General features: G+C 45.5%; 1 protein-coding gene and 1 pseudogene across 2 annotated transcripts; one reads left to right on the top strand and one right to left on the bottom strand.

Moving 5' to 3' along the window:
• Window positions 1–3,457: 3,457 nt before the first annotated feature.
• On the bottom strand, window positions 3,458–9,347 carry LOC147354562 (cationic amino acid transporter 3-like). The gene is made up of 7 exons (XM_086349419.1): window positions 9,300–9,347; window positions 8,499–8,817; window positions 5,149–5,326; window positions 4,710–4,822; window positions 4,319–4,541; window positions 4,005–4,144; window positions 3,458–3,630 (listed from the first exon to the last, which is right to left on the bottom strand). The coding sequence occupies exons 1-7, from the start codon at window positions 9,345–9,347 to the stop codon at window positions 3,581–3,583; spliced, it is 1,071 nt and encodes a 356-aa protein (XP_086205545.1). The 3' UTR covers window positions 3,458–3,580.
• A 1,287-nt stretch (window positions 9,348–10,634) lies between these two features.
• On the top strand, window positions 10,635–11,610 carry LOC147354561 (transmembrane protein 230 pseudogene; annotated as a pseudogene). Its single transcript, XR_015145171.1, has 2 exons — window positions 10,635–10,754; window positions 10,931–11,610. The product of XR_015145171.1 is annotated as a transmembrane protein 230 pseudogene (transcript).
• Window positions 11,611–21,741: the final 10,131 nt, after the last annotated feature.

Below are 21,741 nucleotides of genomic sequence, written 5' to 3'. Positions count from 1 at the left end.
TGTGAAAAGTAGAGAAGTGAGGAGCAAAGGAGAAAAGGAAAGATATACTCATTTGAATGCAGAGTTCCAAAGAATACCAAGGAGGGGTAAGAAAGCCTTCCCCAGTGATCAGTGCAAAGAAATAGAGGGAAACAATACAATGGTAAAGACTAGAGATCTCTTCAAGAAAATTAGAGACACCAAGGGAGCATTTCATGCAAAGATGGGCTCAATAAAGGACAGAAATGGTATGGACCTAACAGAAGCAGAAGATGTTAAGAAGAGGTGGTAAGAATACACAGAAAGACTGTACAAAAAAGAGCTTCGTGACCCAGATAATCACGATGGTGTGATCACTCACCTAGAGCCAGATGTCCTGGAATATGAAGTCAAGTGGGCCTTAGGAAGCATCACTATAAACAAAGCTAGCAGAGGTGATGGAATTACAGTTGAGCTATTTCAAATCCTGAAAGATGATGCTGTGAAAGTGCTGCACAATATGCCAGCAAATTTGGAAAACTCAGCAGTGGTCACAGGACTGGAAAAGGTCAGTTTTCATTCCAATCCCAAAGAAAGGCAATGCCAAAGAATGTTCAAACTACTGCACAATTGCACTCATCTCACACAATAGTGAAGTAATGCTCAAAATTCTGCAAGCCAGGCTTCAGCAAAACATGAACCGTGAACTTCCAGATGTTCAAGCTGGTTTAAGAAAAGGTAGAGGAACTGGAGATCAAATTGCCAACATCTGGTGGATCACTGAAAAAGCAAGAGAGTTCCAGAAAAACACCTATTTCTGCTTTATTGACTATGCCAAAGCCTTGACGGTGTGGATCACAATAAACTGTGGAAAATTCTGAAAGAGATGGGAATAGCAGGCCACCTGATCTGCCTCTTGAGAAACCTGTATGCAGGTCAGGAAGCAATAGTTAGAACTGGACATGGAACAACAGACTGGTTCCAAATAGGGAAACGAGTATGTCAAGGCTGTATATTGTCACCCTGGTTATTTAACTTCTATGCAGAGTACATCATGAGAAACGCTGGGCTGGAAGAAGCACAAGCTGGAATTAAGATTGCTGGGAGAAATATCAATAACCTCAGATATGCAGATCACACCACCGTTAGGCAGAAATGGAAGAAGAACTAAAAAGCCTCTTGATGAAATTGAAAGAGGAGAGTGAAAAAGCTGGCTTAAAGCTCAACATTCAGAAAATGAAGATCATGGCATCTGGTCCCGTCACTTCATGGCAAATAGATGGGCAAACAATGGAAACAGTGACTGACTTTATTTTTTTGGGCTCCAAAATCACTGCAGATGGTGATTGCAGCCATGAAATTAAAAGATGCTTACTCCTTGGAATGAAATTATGACCAACCTAGACAGAATATTAAAAAGCAGAGACATTATTTGATCAACAAAAGTCCATCTAGTCAAGGCTATGGTTTTTCCAGTAGTCATGTATGGATGAGAGAATTGGACTATAAAGAAAGCTGAATGCAGAAGAATTGATGCTTTTGAACTGTGGTGTTGGAGAATATTCTCAAGAGTCCCTTGGATTGCAAGGAGATCCAACCAATCCATCCTAAAGGAGATCAGTCCTGGGTGTTCATTGGAAGGAGTAATGTTGAAGCTGAAACTCCAATACTTTGGCCACCTTATTCGAAGAGCTGACTTATTTGAAAAGACCCTGATGCTAGGAAAGATTGAGGGCAGGAGGAGAAGGGGATGACAGAAGATGATATGGTTGCATGGCATCACCAACTCAATGGACATGAGTTTGGGTAGACTCTGGGAGTTGGTGATGGACAGGGAGGCCTGGTGTGCTGCAGTTCATAAGTCGGAAAAGTCGGACATGACTGAGCGACTGAACTGAACTGAAATGCATTGCACCTTCAAGTCCATAGAGCCTTAAAATGCCCCTTTAACCAGAAGATTCCTCTAGCATATGAAGAGATTCCACATGGCATTTATGTCCTGTGGTTAAGATGATTCAGCAGCAGGGATGCTTGAGTGAAGAGTTTGGGAGGTGGAGGCTGTTGCTTCTAGTTCTCCTCCAGGCTATGTCGGATCCCATAGCCAAAGTATATGGCAAATCCTAGTAGGGAAATGAGATGATGAGAAGGGAAAGTAGGTACTCTCCTTACTGATACACAGTCGTGTACATGCTCGTGTGCATGCTCAGTCCCTCAGTCGTGACTGACTCTTTTGTGACCCCATGGACCATAGCCCTCCAGGCTCCTCTGTCCATGAGATTCTCCAGTGAAGCGTACTGGAGTGGGTTGCTATTTCCTCCTCCAGGGGATCCTCCTGACCCAGGGATCGAGCCCATGTCTCTTACATTTCCTGCATTGGCAGGTGGATTTTTTACCACTGAGATACCAGGGAACCCCACACTTGCTCACTAGGTCTCCTATGAGGGTGTCTGACACAGAATAGGGGAGTGATGTTAGGAAGAGGATGGGGATCAGTCAACTGAGAGATCTCTTAATCCCAGAAAACCACTTACCAATGGCATTCCAGACACTGAATTGGATCCAGGCCCCAGAAGTCATCTGCATCATCAGATAAACATTCAGAAATATGCTCACCAGTGGGAGGACAGGCAGAGCAGGGACCTGTGGGCAGAGTCAGTTCATCCCTGAACACAGCCCAGATGTTGGAAAAGGAGCCCACAACCCACATGTGGGCAGGAAGACTCCAGTCCTATTGAAGCTGTGTGTTCAGTGCCTACTGAAACTGGGTATGTGAAGCACTGAGTGTGGATCAGGGAAGGGTCCATTGATTTGAGCAATTTCCTATCTTCCCACGTTCAGTAAAGGGTGTTTAGACCTCAAAACAGATAGACTTCATTCACTCAAGGTGGATAGTTTGGGCACATAAGGTCACCTACTTTTAAAAAATTAATTAACTAATTAATTTGGCTGTGTCAGAACTGAGTTGTGGCCCAAAGGCTTCTCTAGTTGTGGGTCATGGGCTTATTTGCCCTGTAGCATATTGGGTATTTTGTTCCCCCACAAGGAATCCAACCTACATCCCCTGCATGGCTAGGTATATTTTAACCACTGGACCACCAGGGAAGTCCCTCACCTACCCTGAATGGAAGAGGAGAGGGGCTCTGGCGCTGCCTCCAGATGATGATCGTGACCCCAGTGATGAGCAGCAGCAGCAGCACAGCCACTGTTGTGAGCACGGGGTCTCCAGAGAACAACTGGCTGGGCCACTGGGCCAGGATCAGGCTCAGGATGATCAGCAGGAGAACTGCAAGGGTCAAGGTGGAGGAGAACAGGCTGGACCCAGAAGACAAAGATATCAGGACCTTGGGCCACACCCCTCCCCAGGCTGCCCACATCAGGAAGGGGCATAATTTTTCTACTACTTCGTAACTGAAAAAGACACATATTTCCAGCCTGTCCTGTCAATTTCAGAATACCACCAAAGAGAAGTCCCATTGCTCACCAAGCAGGAAGGCACATCCATAGACAATCTGGCCAGATTTCTGGGTGGGGATGGTGCTGGTAGGGAACCACAGACTCTTCAGAATGTTTGAGTTTCCTGCTTCAGATACAAGCTCTGAAATGTTTTCTTCAACTTTAAGTTTCATTTCCTCCTCTGTTTTCTCCTTGCTGAACTTCTGATCCGGCTGGTACCTGAGTGAGAGAATATTAAGGCAATATTAACAACAGACCATATACTCATCCATCATCAGAGAGTTTAATCCAACTCTTTCCCGACTTCAGCAGAGCAGGACATAAAGCTAGAAGAGTCTTAGCTCCCCTTGAGTCCACGACCCCCAGCCAAGGTGTAGCAAAGTCTCACCTGAGGGCAAGCACAGAGAGAGCCACCAGGGAGTAAGCAAGCAGGGTCCCGATTGATAGGAGGTCCACCAGATCACTGAACTTGAAGAGTAACGCCATGACCGGTAGGATGAGGGCACAGACAAGGTGGGGAAGGGAGTGAGAAACAGCCGGAAATATCAAAGGTAAGGAAATGATCAAACAAGGGACGGGTTTTGTTTATTCACCTGCAAGGTTTCCAGAAGACATGATGGCCATGACAGGGGTGCCTGTGTGGGCATGGATCTGGGCAAGTCCCCGAAAAAGGAGTCCGTCCTCTGCCATCACGTATACCACCTGAGGCATGGGGAACATACCACCTAGGAGACTGGAAAGGAAAATGGAAATGTAGATAAGGACATGGAGAGACAGGAAGGGAGGACCGGGGCTTCCATGATGTAGTCTACATGGTGCCAGGTGTCCTTCCTTCTCGTCCCTAAATCCGAAGGGCTGGGATACCAGAGCATCTGACAGTCAGTGGGGGGAAAGCCATGATACTGACCTGGATATAAGAGCACAGAGGGTGCCAACAGCCACAACATATCTGGCAGGGCCCCACCCAACAAGGAGGAAAGCCTCTGGCAAGGGGCTCTCAGGATGAATCTGGTAGTAGGGCACCATGAGGGTGAGTGCTGCTGAGACACCAAAGCACACCAAAAAGCAGATGAAGATCGTGATCATGGTGCTCACAGGGATGGACCGCTGAGGATTTAGGGCTTCTTCCCCTGCAGGATGCATAGATATACTAGGTTAGGAAAACACAGGGAGCGAAAGCACAATATCCCCTTTCCTCTTGCACCATCAAACCAGCTTATCCTTCTTCTGACCCCTATGCCCAAGGGCAGCGTAATCTGTGGCCAAACCCCTGATGAGAAGCACAGTGACTATATTACCTTTAGTGACAATGGCATCAAAACCAATAAACATGTAGAAACACATAGCTGCTCCCTGGAGAATCCCATCAAAGCCAAAAGGTGCAAACCCTCCGGAACCCAGAGGGCCCAACCTATGGTGAGAGAAGGAATGAGGAAGAACATGGGTGAGGTGAGTTCAGCCAACTCTACTGGACCCTTCCCTTCATACCCCAAGTGCTGGACTCCAGGACCCCCATCACTGAGATCCATCAGCCCAGGTCTCTTTGGTGGTGGTTTACTCATTTAGTCATGACTGACTCTTTCGACCCCATGGGCTGTAGCCTGCCAGGCTCCTCTGTCCATGGGATTATCCAGGTAAGAATGCTGGAGTGGGTTGCCACACTCTAGTCCCCACCAGATTTCCAGGCTTGCACCCACTTTCACACAAGTGTCGCTATGGACAGAGAACCCTCCTAACCTAGAGGTGCCAATGGATTCAGATGTGTTCAATGTGTAGTCCTGTTCCGTGAGCTTCCAGTTGTGCAGGTCTCCCTTAACGAAACCAGAGATGATGACGAAGCTGAGAACCAAAACGTTGATGCCTGTGAACACTCTGTACAGCAGGGTTGACTCAGGAGCTCCCAGAACCAGTAGTCCTGTGGGAAAGATGGAATGTGAGACATCCAGAATAACCAAATCCCTAGAGACAGAAAGCAGACCAGTGGCTACAGTGTCAGGAGGGCTGATGGTGGTGGATAGATAGACAGTGACTGCTCAGTGGGTGCAGGGTTTCCTTTGGTTGTGATGCAACTGTTCAGAACTAGATAGGGGTGATGGTTATACAACACCCAACACTGTGAAGGTACGAAGTCCCACTAAATACACTTTAAGGTAGCTTGTTTCTTACTGCGGCAGTCATCTCACAGTAGACATGTCTATCAAATCATCATGTGGTACACTTTAAACTTATACAATGTTGGATGTCAGTTAACTAATTTGGGAGAGGTAATTAAATGGTTAATTTCATGCTATGTAAATTTTCTCTCAATTAAAAAAAAAGTGTGGTCTCAGTACAGAGGAAGAAACTTGTCAGTCTAAGTAAATACTTCTCAGCTGGGAGTGGTTTTGTTCCCCAAGGGAATGTTGGCAACGTCTGGAGACATTCTCTCTTTTTTGTTTTGGGTTCATTTTTTGGCCATGCCATGGTTTGTAGGATCTCCATTTCCTTGCCACGGATGAACCCGGGCCTTGGCAGTGAAAACCCAGAATCCTAACCACTAAACCACCAGATACACAAATGATACCACCCTTATAACAGAGGGTGAAGAGGAACTGAAGAGCCTCTTGATGAAAGTCAAAGAGGAGAGTGAAAAGGCTGGCTTAAAACTCAACATTCAAAAAACTAAGATCATGGCATCTGGTCCCATCACTTCATGGGAAATAGATGGGGAAACAGTGGAAACAGTGTCAGACTTTATTTTTTGGGGCTCCAAAATCACTGCAGATGGTGACTGCAGCCATGAAATTAAAAGATGCTTACTCCTTGGAAGGAAAGTTATGACCAACCTAGATAGCATATTCAAAAGCAGAGACATTACTTTGCCAACAAAGGCCCATCTAGTCCAAGCTATGGTTTTTCCAGTAGTCATGTATGGATGTGAGAGTTGGACTATAAAGAAAGCTGAGCACTCAAGAATTGCTGCTTTTGACCTGCTGTGTTGGAGAAGACTCTAGAGAGTCCCTTGGACTGCAAGGAGATCCAACCAGTCCATCCTAAAGGAAATCAGTCCTGAATATTCACTGGAAGGACTGATGCTGAAGCTGAAACTCCAATATTTTGGTCACATGATGCAAAGAACTGACTCACTGGAAAAGACCCTGATGCTTGGAAAGATTGAAAGCAGGAGGAGAAGGGGATGAGAGAGGGTGAGATGGTTGGATGGCATGACTGACTCAATGGACATGAGTTTGAGCACGCTCCGGGAGTTGGTGATGGACAGGGAAGCCTGGCGTGCTGCACTCCATGGGGTTGCAAAGAGTTGGACATGACTGAGCAACTGGTCTGAGGTGAAGCCACCAAGAAACTCCCTGGAGACATTCTGATTGTCACAGTTTGGGTGGTTGGTGTCACCCATATCTACTGAACATAGTTCATAGATGTTACACATGCAACAATGATTAAATTAAGAAAACCCTGCAGTCACAGGTTAGCCCCCACACCCAGGCTGTTCCAGTCTAGAAGATCAGTAATGCCAAGGGTGGGAAATAACGGTCTATGTCTTGCCTTCCTGTCTCTCATACCACAGACCATTCTTCCCAGCTCTAATCCCCTACCATGCTGCTACCCCAAGCCTTCCACACCCCTTTTCCCCCTCCACACCCACCCTTCCCGTCCTATCATGAAAATCCCCAGCTTACCAGTGAGAAGCAGCAACACAGCCAGTGCAACAAAATCTGGGCACGTGGCCAGGAAGTAGGGCATATACGGAGAGAAAATTCCCTATTACGCCTGAGAGATGTGGTTCCCAATCAGGCTGTCGAAGGTGTGGCTCCAGGCCTTGGCCACACTTGCAACGGCTGCAGCAGCAGCAGAAGGAACATTTGTTAACAAACCTAAATTGAAGCCCTCATGTGCCATAGGATATATTTTGGGGGAAAATTACAACATACTGATGCTGAGCAGGGCTCTGTGGGACTCTGGGCACAGAGGCCTTTTTGTCCCCCAGTTCTTGTAGGCAAAACTCCAGCCTCCATGACCTTCCCTGAGTTCCAAAGGCCAGATTCAAAGAGTTGCTAATCAAGGCAGGGAGGCCAAGAAACCATCTGAGGCAAGATTAAAGGGAACACGGAAGCTCATCAATATTAGGTGGTTTGTTGGTTGCTTTCCTGATGGTCCAGTGGTTAAGAATCTGCCTTGCAATGAAGGGACTCATGTTCGATTCCTGGTCAGGGAACTAAGATCCCATGTCGCACAGAGCAACTAAATGCGAGCATCACAACTAGAGAGTCCATGTCCCACAATGAAAGATCCTGTGTGCTGTAGCTAAGACCTGACACAGTCAAATAAATAAATATTCAAGAAAAGAAAGAAGGAAAAACTTCAAAAAAAATTAGGAGACCTGATCACCTGAGACTCTGCACATACCGTGAGCTTGTCAGGATAGCTCTGACCAGGAGCCCTGACTATATAGTCTCTCCCTATTCCCCGGGGAGTGGGGACACTGTTATTAAGGCACTATCCTACTGTGTTCCCCCTTTGCCTGGCAAAGAAATAAAGCCACTCTCTCTTTCTCCTTCATGACTCTGTCTCTGTATTTCTGTTTGGTGTTGATGTACAGAGAGCCAAGATTTTGCATCAATACCTACTCTCAAAGAGTTCTTCATGAGGTGGGGAGAGTAGATGCAAATGATCACCAAATAATCAACTATTTAACACATTAGCAGGTGATCAACGTTATGTAAGAAAACAGTGAAGTGGGAACAGGAAAGATGGGAGACAAGGGTTGAAATCTTAAATGAAGTGGTAAAGGGAAAACCCATGAATCCAACAACTGAGCAGAGACTTCAGTATGGTGAGGGGATAAGCCTGTGGGACACCCCTCCCTCTCACCCACCCCCAACAGTTCCCTTTTCTCTGGGTTCTTGGTCCATCATTTAAGGAAGCAGGAGAAAGCTGAATAGAATGAAGTTGTGGAGTTTTCCTGACACTATTACCCTCCTCTTCCTCCAACAAAGTGGATGACAAAGTGCTCGTGAATGCCCGAAGACCCAATCCTCACTCCTAATTTCTGATCTCAAGCCCCACACCTTTTCCACCCATCATCTCACCAATCACATAAGCTAGTATGAGGTTCCAACCAGTGACGAAAGCCCACAGTTCTCCCACACTGATGTAGCTGTAGAGATGCGCAGAACCGGTCCATGAGACCCGTGTCCCAAACTCGACACAGCAGAGCCCAGACAACACAGAAGACAGGGCGGCCACCAAGAAGGAGATGACGATCACTGGTCCAGCGATGAACATGGCCACTTCTCCCACCAGGATGTGCACGCCGGCCCCCAGGGTGCTGGCCACACCCAAGACCACCAGGTCAAGGGTGTTCAGGTGAGGGGCCTTGGGACTCTCAGACCCCTTAGTGGGCTTCAACTGTCACCTTCAAACCAGCTTCTGACCAAAGTGGTGAACATCCTGACATCGCATCCTAGACAGAGTTGAGGAAGTAAGATCTGCTGAGAAAGCAAGACACAAAGCCATCAAGAATGTTATCCACCCTTGGTCCTGGGAGTTTCACAGATGAACAGCGTGATGGGGACCAGATGGTCAAAAGACAATTGGCCAAGTTCTCCATCTGTGAGCTTTGGTTTCTTAAACATAAAGAAGGCTCTTAATATGATTCGAAGTTACTAGAAAGTTTGCTTAAAGAGAAGTTAAAGGGAGCAGATTATGTCTCCCCCAAATGTCCCACTTTGGCATGCAGGTTGCTTTGAGCTACAGTCAATTAAGACCCAGCAGACTCAGGAGAAGTTCCTTGTCTCTCCTTTAACTGCTCAAAATAATGTAGATTAGGAGACCTATGCCAGGAAGAGAGTCATTTACCAGGGACAGCTTTTTATCTCAGAAAGACTTACCTGTCTGGAGCGGCAAATGTTTGCTTCCCAAGCACTAGCTCTTCCCATCCTCCTGTGGGTTGTCTTCCTCCCTTTTGAAGCCTCAGATCCTTAACCCCTTCTCCTTAGCTCGGGGGTGGGGGTGGGGGTTGGGAGGGGTGGGCATATAAGCCTCAAATGCCTGTCTTTGAGCCTCTGAGCTTTCATGTGGCTCCAATACATAACAAATTAAACTTGTTAATCTAACTTATGCCAATTTAATTATTAGACCAGTCAAAGCACCTGATAAAGAAAGGTTTTCTGCTCCTACAGAAGAAAAGGCTTCCAGCAAAGCCCCAGGCACAGAGTAGCTGCTTAGTTGGTATGAGTTGAGTGGATAAGAATGCTGACTTTTGAATAGAAATCTGTTGGTTGGTTCAAATTTCACTCTGCTACATATTAGCTTATCTGATTCTGCACAAGCTACATACCACTCTTTGTCTTCCTGTACTCATTCCCTGGGTCAGGAAGATCCCCTGGAGAAGGGGATGAAAACCCACTCTAGTAGAGTTGCCTGGAGAATTCCACAGGCAGAGGAGCCTGGAGGGCTACAGTCAGTTCATGGGGTCGTAAAGAGTTGGACAATACTGAGAGACAGAATGGGAAAGACTAGAGATCTCTTCAAGAAAATTAGAGATACCAAGGAAACATTTCATGCAAAGATGGGCTTGATAAAGGACAGAAATGGTATGGACCTAACAGAAGCAGAAGATATTCAGAACAGGTGGCAAGAATACACAGAAGAACTGTACAAAAAAGATCTTCATGGCCAAGATAACCACAATGGTGTGATCACTGACCTAGAGCCAGACATCCTGGAATGTGAAGTCAAGTGGGCCTTAGAAAGCATCACTACGAACAAAGCTCATGGAGGTGATAGAATTCCAGTTCAGCTATTCCAAATCCTGAAATATGATGCTGTGAAAGTGCTGCACTCAATATGCCAGCTAATTTTGGAAAACTCAGCAGTGGCCACAGGACTGGAAAATGTCAGTTTTCATTCCAATCCCAAAGAAAGGCAATGCCAAAGAATGCTCAAACTACTACACAATTACACTCATCTCACACGCTAGTAAAGTAATGCTCAAAATTCTCCAAGCCAGGCTTCAGCAATACATGAACCATGAACTTCCTGATGTTCAAGCCGGTTTTAGAAAAGGCAGAGGAACCAGAGATCAAATTGCCAACATCTGCTGGATCATGGAAAAAGCAAGAAAGTTCCAGAAAAACATCTGTTTCTGCTTTATTGACTATGCCAAAGCCTTTGTCTGTGTGGATCACAATAAATTGTAGAAAGTTCTTCAAGAGATGGGAATAGGGCGCGGCCCAGACTGCGTTCTCCGCCAGTCAAGGCTGGAGTCCTCCGTGTGGAGCATTCACCCTCCCGGGGCACGGCTGGCCGCTTTCCTGAAAGCAGATATTTCCATCTAAATTCACGTCAGTTCTTATTTCTCTTGCTGGCTGGGTCTGGAAGCGGACAGGGAAGTAGTGTGGAGAGGCGCGTAGTGCGAAGCTGTATGCTAAGTGCTATGCTTTAAAAATTCTTGCAGCATTCAAGTGCTGAAGAAATTTTGGGATTCCGGTGAGGCTGGTAAAAAAAGCCTGTTGGGCAGCTGTGTCAGCGTGTTATGATGCCGTCTCATACCAGCCTGGCTACTGGAATTCCCGGTAGCAAAGTGAAATACTCAAGACTCTCTAGTACGGATGATGGCTACATTGACCTTCAGTTTAAGAAAAGCCCTCCTAAGATCCCATATAAGGCCATTGCGCTCGCTACAGTGCTGTTTTTGATTGGCGCCTTTCTCATTATCATAGGCTCCCTCCTGCTGGCAGGCTATATCAGCAAAGGGGGGGCAGACCGGGCCGTTCCTGTCCTGATCATTGGCATCCTAGTGTTCCTGCCAGGATTTTACCACCTGAGCATCGCCTACTATGCATCCAAAGGCTACCGGGGATACTCCTATGATGACATTCCAGACTTTGATGATTGGCACCCACCCCAGCACTGAAGAAAAGAGTCACAGATGGAACTAAGCCCAGCTTTAAGACATTGAGCAGAAACTATGACTAAGGACTAAGGAGTTCTGCAGTTTGCCGATGTTTAACAAAACAGTGGCCAGATTTTATGGGTCCATCCTGAAAGATGTTAACTAAGCTCACAAGTAACTGTCATTCGGGCATTCTCTTATTTTTCGTTTTCTGGCCCTGGCAAAAAGCTCCTGACAAAGTTTTTCTGAATGAATATGCATCATGGGAGAGTAGCAATTAATTGTATGGGAAAGTGGGAGGTTATTCTGTAGTGGAAAGTGTTCTGCCACCACCCTTTTTAGAGTTGAGCATTCTTTTAAATAGTCCTCATGGTCAGAATGTTCTTATGGCAAATGGAAGAATGCGCTATGTCAGATTTCTTATTACTAAGTAATTTATTTTGAAAATAAGTGTCTTCTCCCCATACTCTTTAACTCTGTGTTCCAGTGGAAGACCTTGACACAATCAAATATCAGTGTGGTGCATCTATAATATTTTTTACTTGCTTTCTTATTAACAACAACTAGGAATTTTTTAAACCTCAAAGCAAATTTTCAAGATGTAAACACTCTTCTCTGTACACCAATCCTTGGCCAGCTCTGATCTGGCCTACTGATAGGTTGGCCAGCATATAATTTGGATCATTCTGTCCTGTGTAGATCAAAATGTTCTTATATCATACCTTTATGGACTAGACTTTTGGCTGCTTCCTAAGGAAAAAATGTAGACGAATGGTTATTATTTACAGTTTATAATCCCATTGTTGACACCTTGTATTAATGTCATTCTGCTGAAGATTTTAAGAATTGGCCTGGATCTCTAGAGGACTGGACTGCCTTAGCTTGATCTGCCTCCTAGCTTGCAAAAAGTGACTTGTATTCAAAAGAAATTAAAATGTCAAAATCTAAAAAAAAAAAAAAAAAAAGAGATGAGAATACCAGACCACCTGACCTGCCTCTTGACAAATCTGTATGCAGGTCAGGAAGCAACAGTTGGAACTGGACATGGAACAACAGACTGGTTCCAAATAGGAAAGGGAGTACGTTAAGGCTATATATTGTCACCCAGCTTATTTAACTTCTGTGCAGAGTACATCATGAGAAACGCTCAGCTGGAAGAATCACAAGCTGGAATCAAGATTGCTGGGAGAAATATCAATAACCTCAGATATGCAGATAATACCACTCTTATGGCAGAAGTGAAGAGGAACCAAAGAGCCTCTTGATGAAAGTGAAAGTGGAGAGTGAAAAAGTTGGCTTAAAGCTCAACATTCAGAAAACTAATATCATGGCATCTGGTCCCATCACTTCATGGGAAATAGATGGCGAAACAGTGGAAATAGTGTCAGACTTTATTTTGGGGGGCTCCAAAATCACTGTAGATGGTGATTGCAGCCATGAAATTAGAAGATGCTTATTCCTTGGAAGGAAAGTTATGACCAACCTAGATAGCATATTCAAAAGCAGAGACAGTACTTTGCCAACAATGGTCTGTCTAGTCAAGGCTATGGTTTTTCCAGTGGTCATGTATGGATGTGAGAGTTGGATTGTGAAGAAAGCTGAGTGCCGAAGAATTGATGCTTTTGAACTGTGGTGTTGGAGAAGACTCCAGAGAGTCCCTTGGGCTGCAAGGATATCCAACTAGTCCATTCTAAAGGCGATCGGTCCTGGGTGTTCTTTGGAAGGAATGATGCTAAAGCTGAAACTCCAGTACTTTGGACACCTCATGCGAAGAGTTGACTCATTGGAAAGGACTCTGATGCTGGGAGGGATGGGGAGAGGAGGAGAAGGGGACGACAGAGTATGAGATGGCTGGATGGCATCACCGACTTGATGAACATGAATTTGAGTGAACTCTGGGAGATGGTGATGGACAGGGAAGCCTGGTGTGCTGCAATTCATGGGGTCACAAAGAGTCGGACATGACTGAACGACTGAACTGAACTGAACTGAGCAACTAACACTTTCACTTTCACGCCATAAAACAGGGAACTTTATTATGATCATTATTCCCTCCCTTCTTTGATATGCTTGAAGTGACTCTTTTAGGAGCCTGATGATCAAAGCGTTCAGACTCCACACATTTCTTCACCAAGGATCCTGAAACTTGTTATCTTCCTGTTTCATCAGTCACAAGAGTGACATGAAATAGGAACTCTGCTTTGCTGCCGAAGGAGATGGAATTTGTAGGAGGGACAGATTGTGGCCCAGCTCAGTCAAAGCATCAAACCAGAGTGGCCTCCCAATTGGAGGGAGGGACTAACCCTCATTCTGAATCAGAAATGACAGGACTCTGTTTCCTGCTCCTTTGGGGCGTGAAGTGTCCCCTCACTACACTGGTCTGCAGGGCTAGGATGACCCAGTGACCACAAGTTACTGCCATGGGATTTCTGCCTGTGATACTCCAAAGTCCAAGTTTAGCATTTTGGTTAAGAATAAACATTCAAAGAGCCAGGAAAGTGTGGTTGGAATCTTGATACCACCTGTGCCTTTGAACAATTCATTTACTTCTCTGGTCTTCTGTTTCCCTCTTGTTTAAATTGGCTGATGAACCGTGGTGCACAGTTAGTGGGAATGTAAAATGGTGCAGCTGCTATGGTGGTTCCTCCAAAAACTAAAAATGCATTTACTATGTGATCCAGCAATTTCTCCTGTGGGTGTACAGCCAAGAGAACTGAAAATAGGATCTCAAAGAATTATTTGTACACCCATACTCATAGCATGGAGAAGGCAATGGCAACCCACTCCAGTACTCTTGCCTGGAAAATCCCATGGATGGAGGAGCCTGGTAGGCTGCAGTCCATGGGGTCGTGAAGAGTCGGACACGACTGAGCGACTTCACTTTCACTTTTCACTTTCACGCATTGGAGAAGGAAATGGCAACCCACTCCAGTGTTCTTGCCTGGAGAATCCCAGGGACGGGGGAGCCTGGTGGGCTGCCGTCTATGGGGTCGCACAGAGTCGGACACGACTGAAGCGAATTAGCAGCAGCACTCATAGCAGCATTATTCACAATAGCTGAAAGTTGGAAGCAGCCAAAGGTACATGCAGGAAGGAACAGATATACACAATGAGGTCTATAAATATCGGGATATTATTCAGCATGAAAAAGGCAGGAAATTCTGGGCCGTGCTACAATGTGGAGGGACCATTGGGACATTATGATAAGTGATTTCACAGTCACAGAATGACAAATATGTCTATTTCTTCCTGTGTGAAGTTCCTAAAGTAGTCAAATTTAGAGGTAGAAAGAAAAAAATAGTTGTTTCTCCAGGGCTGTGGTGAAGGGAAAAACAGAGAGTTATTGCTAAATGTGGACATAGTTTCAAGTTTACAAGATGAGAAGAGTGTTTGAGATTGGATGCACAACAATTTAAATATATTCAACATTGCTTAACTGTACACTTAAAATGGTTAAGATGGTAAATTTTATGTTATGTGTGTTTTACCAGCACTTTCCTAAACTGCTGCCCATGGTAAATATTAATAAAGTTGGCTTCACAGAGTTGCTGTTAGTAGCAAACCTCAATGTGATATAATATAAGTTACCAAACAGTCATCCCTCAGGAATACCCACATCCATGGGTGCTCGAGTTCCTCCTAGTCACCCCTACATCTGCAGACACGAAGAGCAGACAGTACAGTGAGGAGTGAAGTCAGTGGTGCACATGTCACATTCACTGTGTGAGCATAATTACTGTTTGTACATGAGTCTAAGTAGTCTTATATGTAAGGACACTGATCCAGTCACTCCCCATCCCCGGCACACACATACACTTCTCTTTTTACCTGCATCAGTAGGTCCCAGCTCTTGCTTTTATCTGGAAAATCGGTCTGACCCCCACCCCCAGCCTGTACTCTGGGGTTGCAGAGGTCTCTGTGGGAGGATGTGAACTCAGCGCTCAGTCTCCCACAGAAGACGGTGACCCAAGACTTACTGGATCCTTGGAGCAGTGCCTGGAGCACTGGGTCAGTTAGGGAGGCTGAGGGTAAGCCGTGCAGGGCTGGAGCTGAGACATCTCCAAGAACCAAAGTGGGGAGTCCTGAGCACAGAAGACAGTCCTCACCCCTGGGTTGTTGGGGTGGAGATGGGGTTGGGCTGGTGCGGAGCATCTACAGTGTTGTTATCAGCCCTTGACACTTATGTGCTTACCCTCCGGGGAGATTCTGAGAGGGCTTTTTTTTATTATTGTGGTAAAACACACATAACTTAAAGTTGACTATTTTAACCATCGTTAAGTCTCCATATCAGTAGTAGTAAGTGCATACACACTTTGTACAACCAAACCCCAGGACTTTTTTCACCTTGCAGAACTTCAGCTCTGTACCCATTCATCAGCAACTCCCTCTTTCTCCTGCGCCAGTTCAGTTCAGTTTGCTCAGGCGTGTCCAATTCTTTGTGACCCTGTGGACTGCAACCCACCAGGCTTCCCTGTCCATCACCAACTCCTGGAGCTTGCTCAAACTCATGTCCACTGAACTGGGGATGCCAACCAACCATCTCCTCCTCTGTCATCCCCTCCTCCGCCTGCCTTCACGCTTTCCCAGAATCACAGTCTTTTCCAATGAGTCACTTCTTTGCATCAGGTGGCCAAAGTATTGGAACTTCAGCTTAAGCATCAGTCCTTGCAATGAATATTCAGGACTGATTTCCTTTAGGATGGACTGGTTGGACCTCCTTGCAGTCCAAGGGACTCTCAGGAGTCTTCTCCAACACCACAGTTCAAAAGCATCAATTCTTTGGCACTCAGCTTTTTTATGGTCCAGCTCTCACACACACATATGACTACTGGAAAAACCATAGATTTGACTAGATGGACCTTTGTCAGTAAAATAATGTCTCTGCTTCATAATATGCTGTCTAGGTTGGTCATACAGGTTCATCCAAGGAGCAAGCGTCTTTTACTTTCCTGGCTGCCATCACCATCTGCAATGATTTTGGAGACCAAGAAAATAAACTCTTTCATTGTTTCCATTGTTTCCGCATCTGTTTGCCATGACGTGATGGGGTTGGATGCCAGGATCTTCCTTTTTTGAATGCTGAGTTTGAAGCCAGGTTTTTCACTCTCCTCTTTCACCTTCATCAAGAGGCTCCTTAGTTCCTCTTCACTTTCTGCCATAAGGGTAGTCTCATCTGCATATCTGAGGTTATTGATATTTCTCCCAGCAATCTTGATTCCAGCTTGTGCTTCATCCAGCTCTGCATTTCACATGATGTACTCTGCATATAAGTTAAATAAGCAGGGTGATAATATACAGCCTTGATATACTTCTTTCCTAATTTGGAACTAGTCTGTTTATCCATGTATGATTCTAACTGTTGCTTCTTGACCTGCATACAGATTTCTCAAGAGGCAAGTCAGATGGCCTGGTATTCCCATCTCTTTAAGAATTTTCCACAGTTTGTGGTGATTCACATAGTCAAAGACTTTAGGTAGTCAGTGAAACAGTAGTAGATGTTTTCTGGAATTCTCTCGCCTTTTCTATGATCCAATGAATGTTGGCAATTTGATCTCTGGTTCCCCTGCCTTTTCTAAATCAAACTTGAACATCTGGAAGTTCTTGTTTCACACACTGTTGAAGCCTAGCTTGGAGAATTTTGAGCATTACTTTGCTAGTATGTGAAATCAGTGCAATGGTGCAGTAGTTTGAAGGTTTTTTGGCTGTGCCTTTCTTTGGGATTGGAATGAAAACTGATCTTTTCCAGTCCTGTGGCCACTGCTGAGTCTTCCAAATTTGCTGGCATATTAAGTGCAGCACTTTCACAGCTGCGATCAAAACTATCCTCAAGAAAAAGAAATGCAAAAAGGCAAAATGGTTGTCTGAGGAGGCCTTACCAGTAGCTGAGAAACCAAGAGAAAGGCAAAGGAGAAGAGGAAAGATATATCCATCTGAATGCAGAGTTCCAAAGAATAGCAAGGAGAAATAGGAAAGCCTACCGAAGTGTTCAACGCAAAGAAATAGAGGAAAACAATAGAATGGGAAAGATCAGAGATCTCGTCTAGAAAATTAGAGATACCAAGGGAATATTTCATGCAAAGACAGGCACAATAAAGGACAGAAATGGTATGGGCCTAACAGAAGCAGAAGATATTAAGAGGAGGTGACAAGAATACACAGAAGAACTATACAAAAAAGATCTTCATGACCCAGATAACCACGATGGTGTGATCACTCACCTAGAGCCAGACATCCTGGAGTGTGAAGTGAAGTGGGCCTTAGGAAGCAGCACTATGAACAAAGCTGGTGGAGGTGATGGAATTCCAGCTGAGCTTTTCTCCTCCACCAGTTCCTGGAAATTACCCTTCTCCTCTCTGTCTTGATGAATGTGACCACTCCAGATACTCCATTTAAGTGCAATTGCAGAATATTTGTCCTCTCCTGTCAGGTTTATTTCACTTAGAAGAATGAGTTCCTGAGGTTCCTTCATGTTGTACTATGTGTCAGAATCCCCTTTTTTTAATGATAAATAATTCTCTATTATTTGTGCTTGCCACATCGGTTCATCTATTTCTCAGTCAGTGGGCACTTGGATTGCTCTCATGCTTTAGTTATTGTGAATAACACTGCTATGAACATGAGTGTACAAATACCTCTTCCAGAGTGTGCTTTCACTTCTTCTGGGTATATCATCAGAGGTAGAATTGCTGGACCATGGGGTTCTAAGGTTTTTATCTGTTGGTAATGGAGAAAATGTTCACATATTGAGGGGAGGTCAATTTGGCTTATACATGGTTCAGTCTGAACTGTGTGTGAACCGAGGCTGCATTGTCCAACCCTCACAGCTCATCTACTTTAATCCTTGGGGTAAGGAACATCTGTTTTGAAGATAAAGATGAGTAACTCCCTTCTCATGGGCTTCCCAGGTGGCTCAGTGGTAAAGAAGCCACCTGCCAAGCAGAAGGCACCGGTTTGATCCCTGCATCAGGAAGATTCCCTGGAAGAGAAAATGGCGGCCCACTCCAGTACTCTTGCCTGGAGAATCCCAAGGATATGGGAGCCTGGCAGGCTACAGTTCATGGGGTCGCAAAGGGTGAGACTTGACTTTGTAAACACACATCACTAAGACAGCTTATGAATTGATTCTGAAAGAATTAAGAGAATCCTGGCTTTTTCAATTCTCAGAATAGAGAAATCTCTCAGGGTGTTTCCGACTAAGTGGGCATGAGTTTGAACAAACTCCAGGAGATAGTGAAGAACAGGGAAGCCTGATGTGACCCAGTCCATGAGGTCACAAAGAGTCTGACATGACTTTGCAATTGAACTACAACAACATGATTCTACAGAAATTCGGTACCTAGTTTTTTCCACATTGTCCAATCTCTCTGTGCCTTAATAGTCTACCCAAACAGACCCATTGAACAAATGACAAAAGCTGTAAAGGTATAAATGCTTTAGAATATGCAATAGCCCAGGCTCCAGCATTAGGCCATCCTAACTGTAAATTTTCACTCTTTGCTCTTGAAGATAGAAGATTCCCCCTGAGCATATTAACTCAGAGACATGGTGACCCATATGGACCCATTGGCTATTCTGCACCCGGAGTTAGATTTGTAACCAAATGCAGGTTCAGCCACTTGCTGCTCAACAGACAATAAATCAAGGGGCAAGCTTTCATCAAGAAGAAAGATGTTTTATTTAGAGAAGCCAGTGATCTGAGGAGAAGGTGGACTTGCATCCATGAAAGTTTTGCTCAGCCCTGATCATGTTTAAAGGGAAACAATCTCGGTTAATCGTTAAGGTGGGAAGTCACAGTCATTATTCCATTGCCGCAAGCCTGCTGACTTCCTATTTTCCCCGGGACACTGTCTTGCTCGAGTGACTCACCTGCAGCCGGAGATTCTCTTGTCCGTGTGGTCCACCTGCATTTTAATATGGGGAAGCTAGAGGTGGAAAGTCAGTCATTCTTAAACCAATATTTTTTGGCTACACCATGGGGCATACAGGGTCTTTGTTCCCCAACCAGGGATAGAACCCATGCCCCCTGCACTGGGAGCATGGAGTCTTGGCCACTGGACTGCCAGGGAAGTCCCTGGAGTATCACTCTTCACATAATGCTTCCTCTCCTGAGTTTCCTTCCAGTGGGGCAGTCTCTATGTTCTTGTTAGAAATAAGTACAAGAAGGTGCTTCTAATGTGCCCATAATAATTTATTTCTTCCTCTAGTTGCTGCTTACATTGTGGTACTTTGTTTGTGAAAATTCATCTTGCTGCACACTTATGAAGTATGCACTTGTAAGTATGCTTTTAAAAGTTTACCGAAAATTGCACAATGGTCCAGTCACTTTCTCCACAAGCAATAAATACAGGGCTTTAGAGGCCTCCACCTTCACACTCCACCGAGGCTTACGGTCTCCATTGCACCAGCAGATCGTCCAGGGCATGGAGGGATTCCACGCAGCATCTACTACCTGTGGTTAAGGGAGGTGGAGGCTGTTGGCTGGTGGCTGTTGATGATTGTTCCCTGACAGGCTGTGTCGGATCCCATATCCAAAGTATATGAGAAATCCTAGTAGGGAGATGAGATGATAAGAAGGAAATGTAGGTGCTCACCTCACTTACAAATGCCCAGTAGACCTCCTATGGCATCTGATACAGTATGGGGAGAAATAGTAGGAAGATGTTGGGTTCAGTCATTCAAGAAACCTCTTTATTCCAGAAAGCAACTTACCAAAGGCATTCCAGATGCCAAACAGGGCCCAGGCCCCAGAGGTTGTCTGCATCATCAGGTAAACATTCACGAAGATGCTGACCAGTGGGAGGACAGGCAGAGCAGGGACCTGTGGGCAGAGTCAGTTCATCACTGGACACAGCCCAGATGTCTGAAAGGGACACCCTACCCCACGTGGGTGGGAGACTCCTGTCCTCCTCAGGCTGTGCATTCAGTGCCTACTGAGATTGTGTGTGCAAAGCCCTGAGTGTGGATCAGGGAAGAGTCCATTGGTTTCAGTAACTCCCCTCATTCCCTGTCCAGGAAAGGATATTTTGCCATCAAAGGACACAGACTTCATTCACCAAAGGTGGACACTTTGGACACATGAGCTCACTTACCCTGAATGGAAGAGGAGAGGGGTCCTGGGGCTGCCTGCAGATGATGTGACTCCAGTGGTGAGCAGCAGCAGCAGCACGGCCACTGTTGTGAGCATGGGGTCTCCAGAGAACACCTGGCTGGACCACCGGTACAGGATCAGGCTCAGGATGGTCAGCAGGAGAACTTCAAAAGTCAAGGTGGAGAAGAACAGGCTGGACCAAGAAGACAATGACATCAGGACCTTGGGTCACATCCTTCCTTGAAACCACCAACATCGGGAAGGGCCATCATATCTGCAACACTGCTCCACTGAGAAAACATACACATTCAATCCATCCTGCCAATTTTAAAATATGACCAAAGAGATGTTCCAGCTCTCACCAAGCAGGAAGGCACATCCATAGACAATCTGGGCAGATTCCTGGGTTGGGGTGGTGCTGATAGGCAACCATGGACTCGCTAGAGTCTTTGAGCTTCCTGCTTCAGGTTCAGAGTCCAAAGGATTTTCTTTAACTAGAGGCTTCATCTGAATTTTGTCTTCTATTTTCTCATTCTTGCTTAAATTCCAGTTTGGCTTGTACCTGAATTAGAGATATAGGAATATTAACAGCAGTCCCTACTCATTCAAAAACAGGCATCCTAATGCACCACTTTCCTGCCTTAACCAGAGCAGGAGTTTAGAAGGCTAAGCGGGGGGTGGGTGGTGAGGCTAAGATGGCAGAGGAATAGGACGGGGAGACCACTTTCTCCCCCACAAACTTATCAAAAGAACATTTGAACGCTGAGCAAACTCCACAAAACAAATTCTGAATGCTGGCAGAGGACATCAGCCACCCAGAAAAGCAGCCCATTGTCTTTGAAAGGAGGTAGGACATAATATGAAAGATAAAACGAGAGACAAAATAGTTAGGGATGGAGATCCATCCCAGGAAGGGATGCTTAAAAGAAAAGTTTGCAAAAAGCTCCCTCACACTGACCTGGGAGCAATGTGAGGGAGCTATGGTGAGATAGCAACCTAAACTGTGGGGTAGCCAGAGAGAGAGGGAAAAAGAGAGAGAGAGAGAGAGAGAGAGAACGAACTATCCCGTGAAAAGCCCTAACCTAAGGCACTGCCGCCCAGTCCCCCACAGAACAAAGGACTGAGCGAATACCAGAGGAGAGCCAGCAGGCTGTGGACCAGCCCATCCCCCGCCAGAGGCAGGGTCAGGCGGGTGGCAGCCAGAGCCGGGAAGGGGCAGACTCACCCCCGAGAGGGCATCCCCCAGATTTCTTTCTACTAGAGAGTCCCCAAATATTTTTGAAATGCTAACAGATAGTGCTTTCTATTCACCTGTTAAGGCTATTCATGACCCAAGGGTCTCCAATTT

This window comes from Bos grunniens, chromosome 18 (assembly GCF_055505025.1).
Source record: "Bos grunniens cultivar Pamir isolate PY7600 chromosome 18, Bosgru_T2T1.0, whole genome shotgun sequence".
NCBI classification, from domain to species: Eukaryota; Metazoa; Chordata; class Mammalia; order Artiodactyla; family Bovidae; genus Bos; species Bos grunniens.
Note: the sequence above shows the minus strand (reverse complement) of the source record. Positions and strands in the feature narration are given on the sequence as shown.

Bases quoted from the DNA above. Each gene is read 5' to 3' on its own strand.
- LOC147354562 (XM_086349419.1), bottom strand. From the start codon at position 9,347: ATGGGAAGAGCTAGTGCTTGGGAAGCAAACATTTGCCGCTCCAGACAG. The intron at 5,327-8,498 runs GTGAGATGATGG...TCTTTCCCACAG, and splicing joins CATACTAGCTTATGTGATTG to GACTACTGGTTCTGGGAGCT. The intron at 4,542-4,709 runs GTAATATAGTCA...TGCATCCTGCAG, and splicing joins TGATGCCATTGTCACTAAAG to GGGAAGAAGCCCTAAATCCT.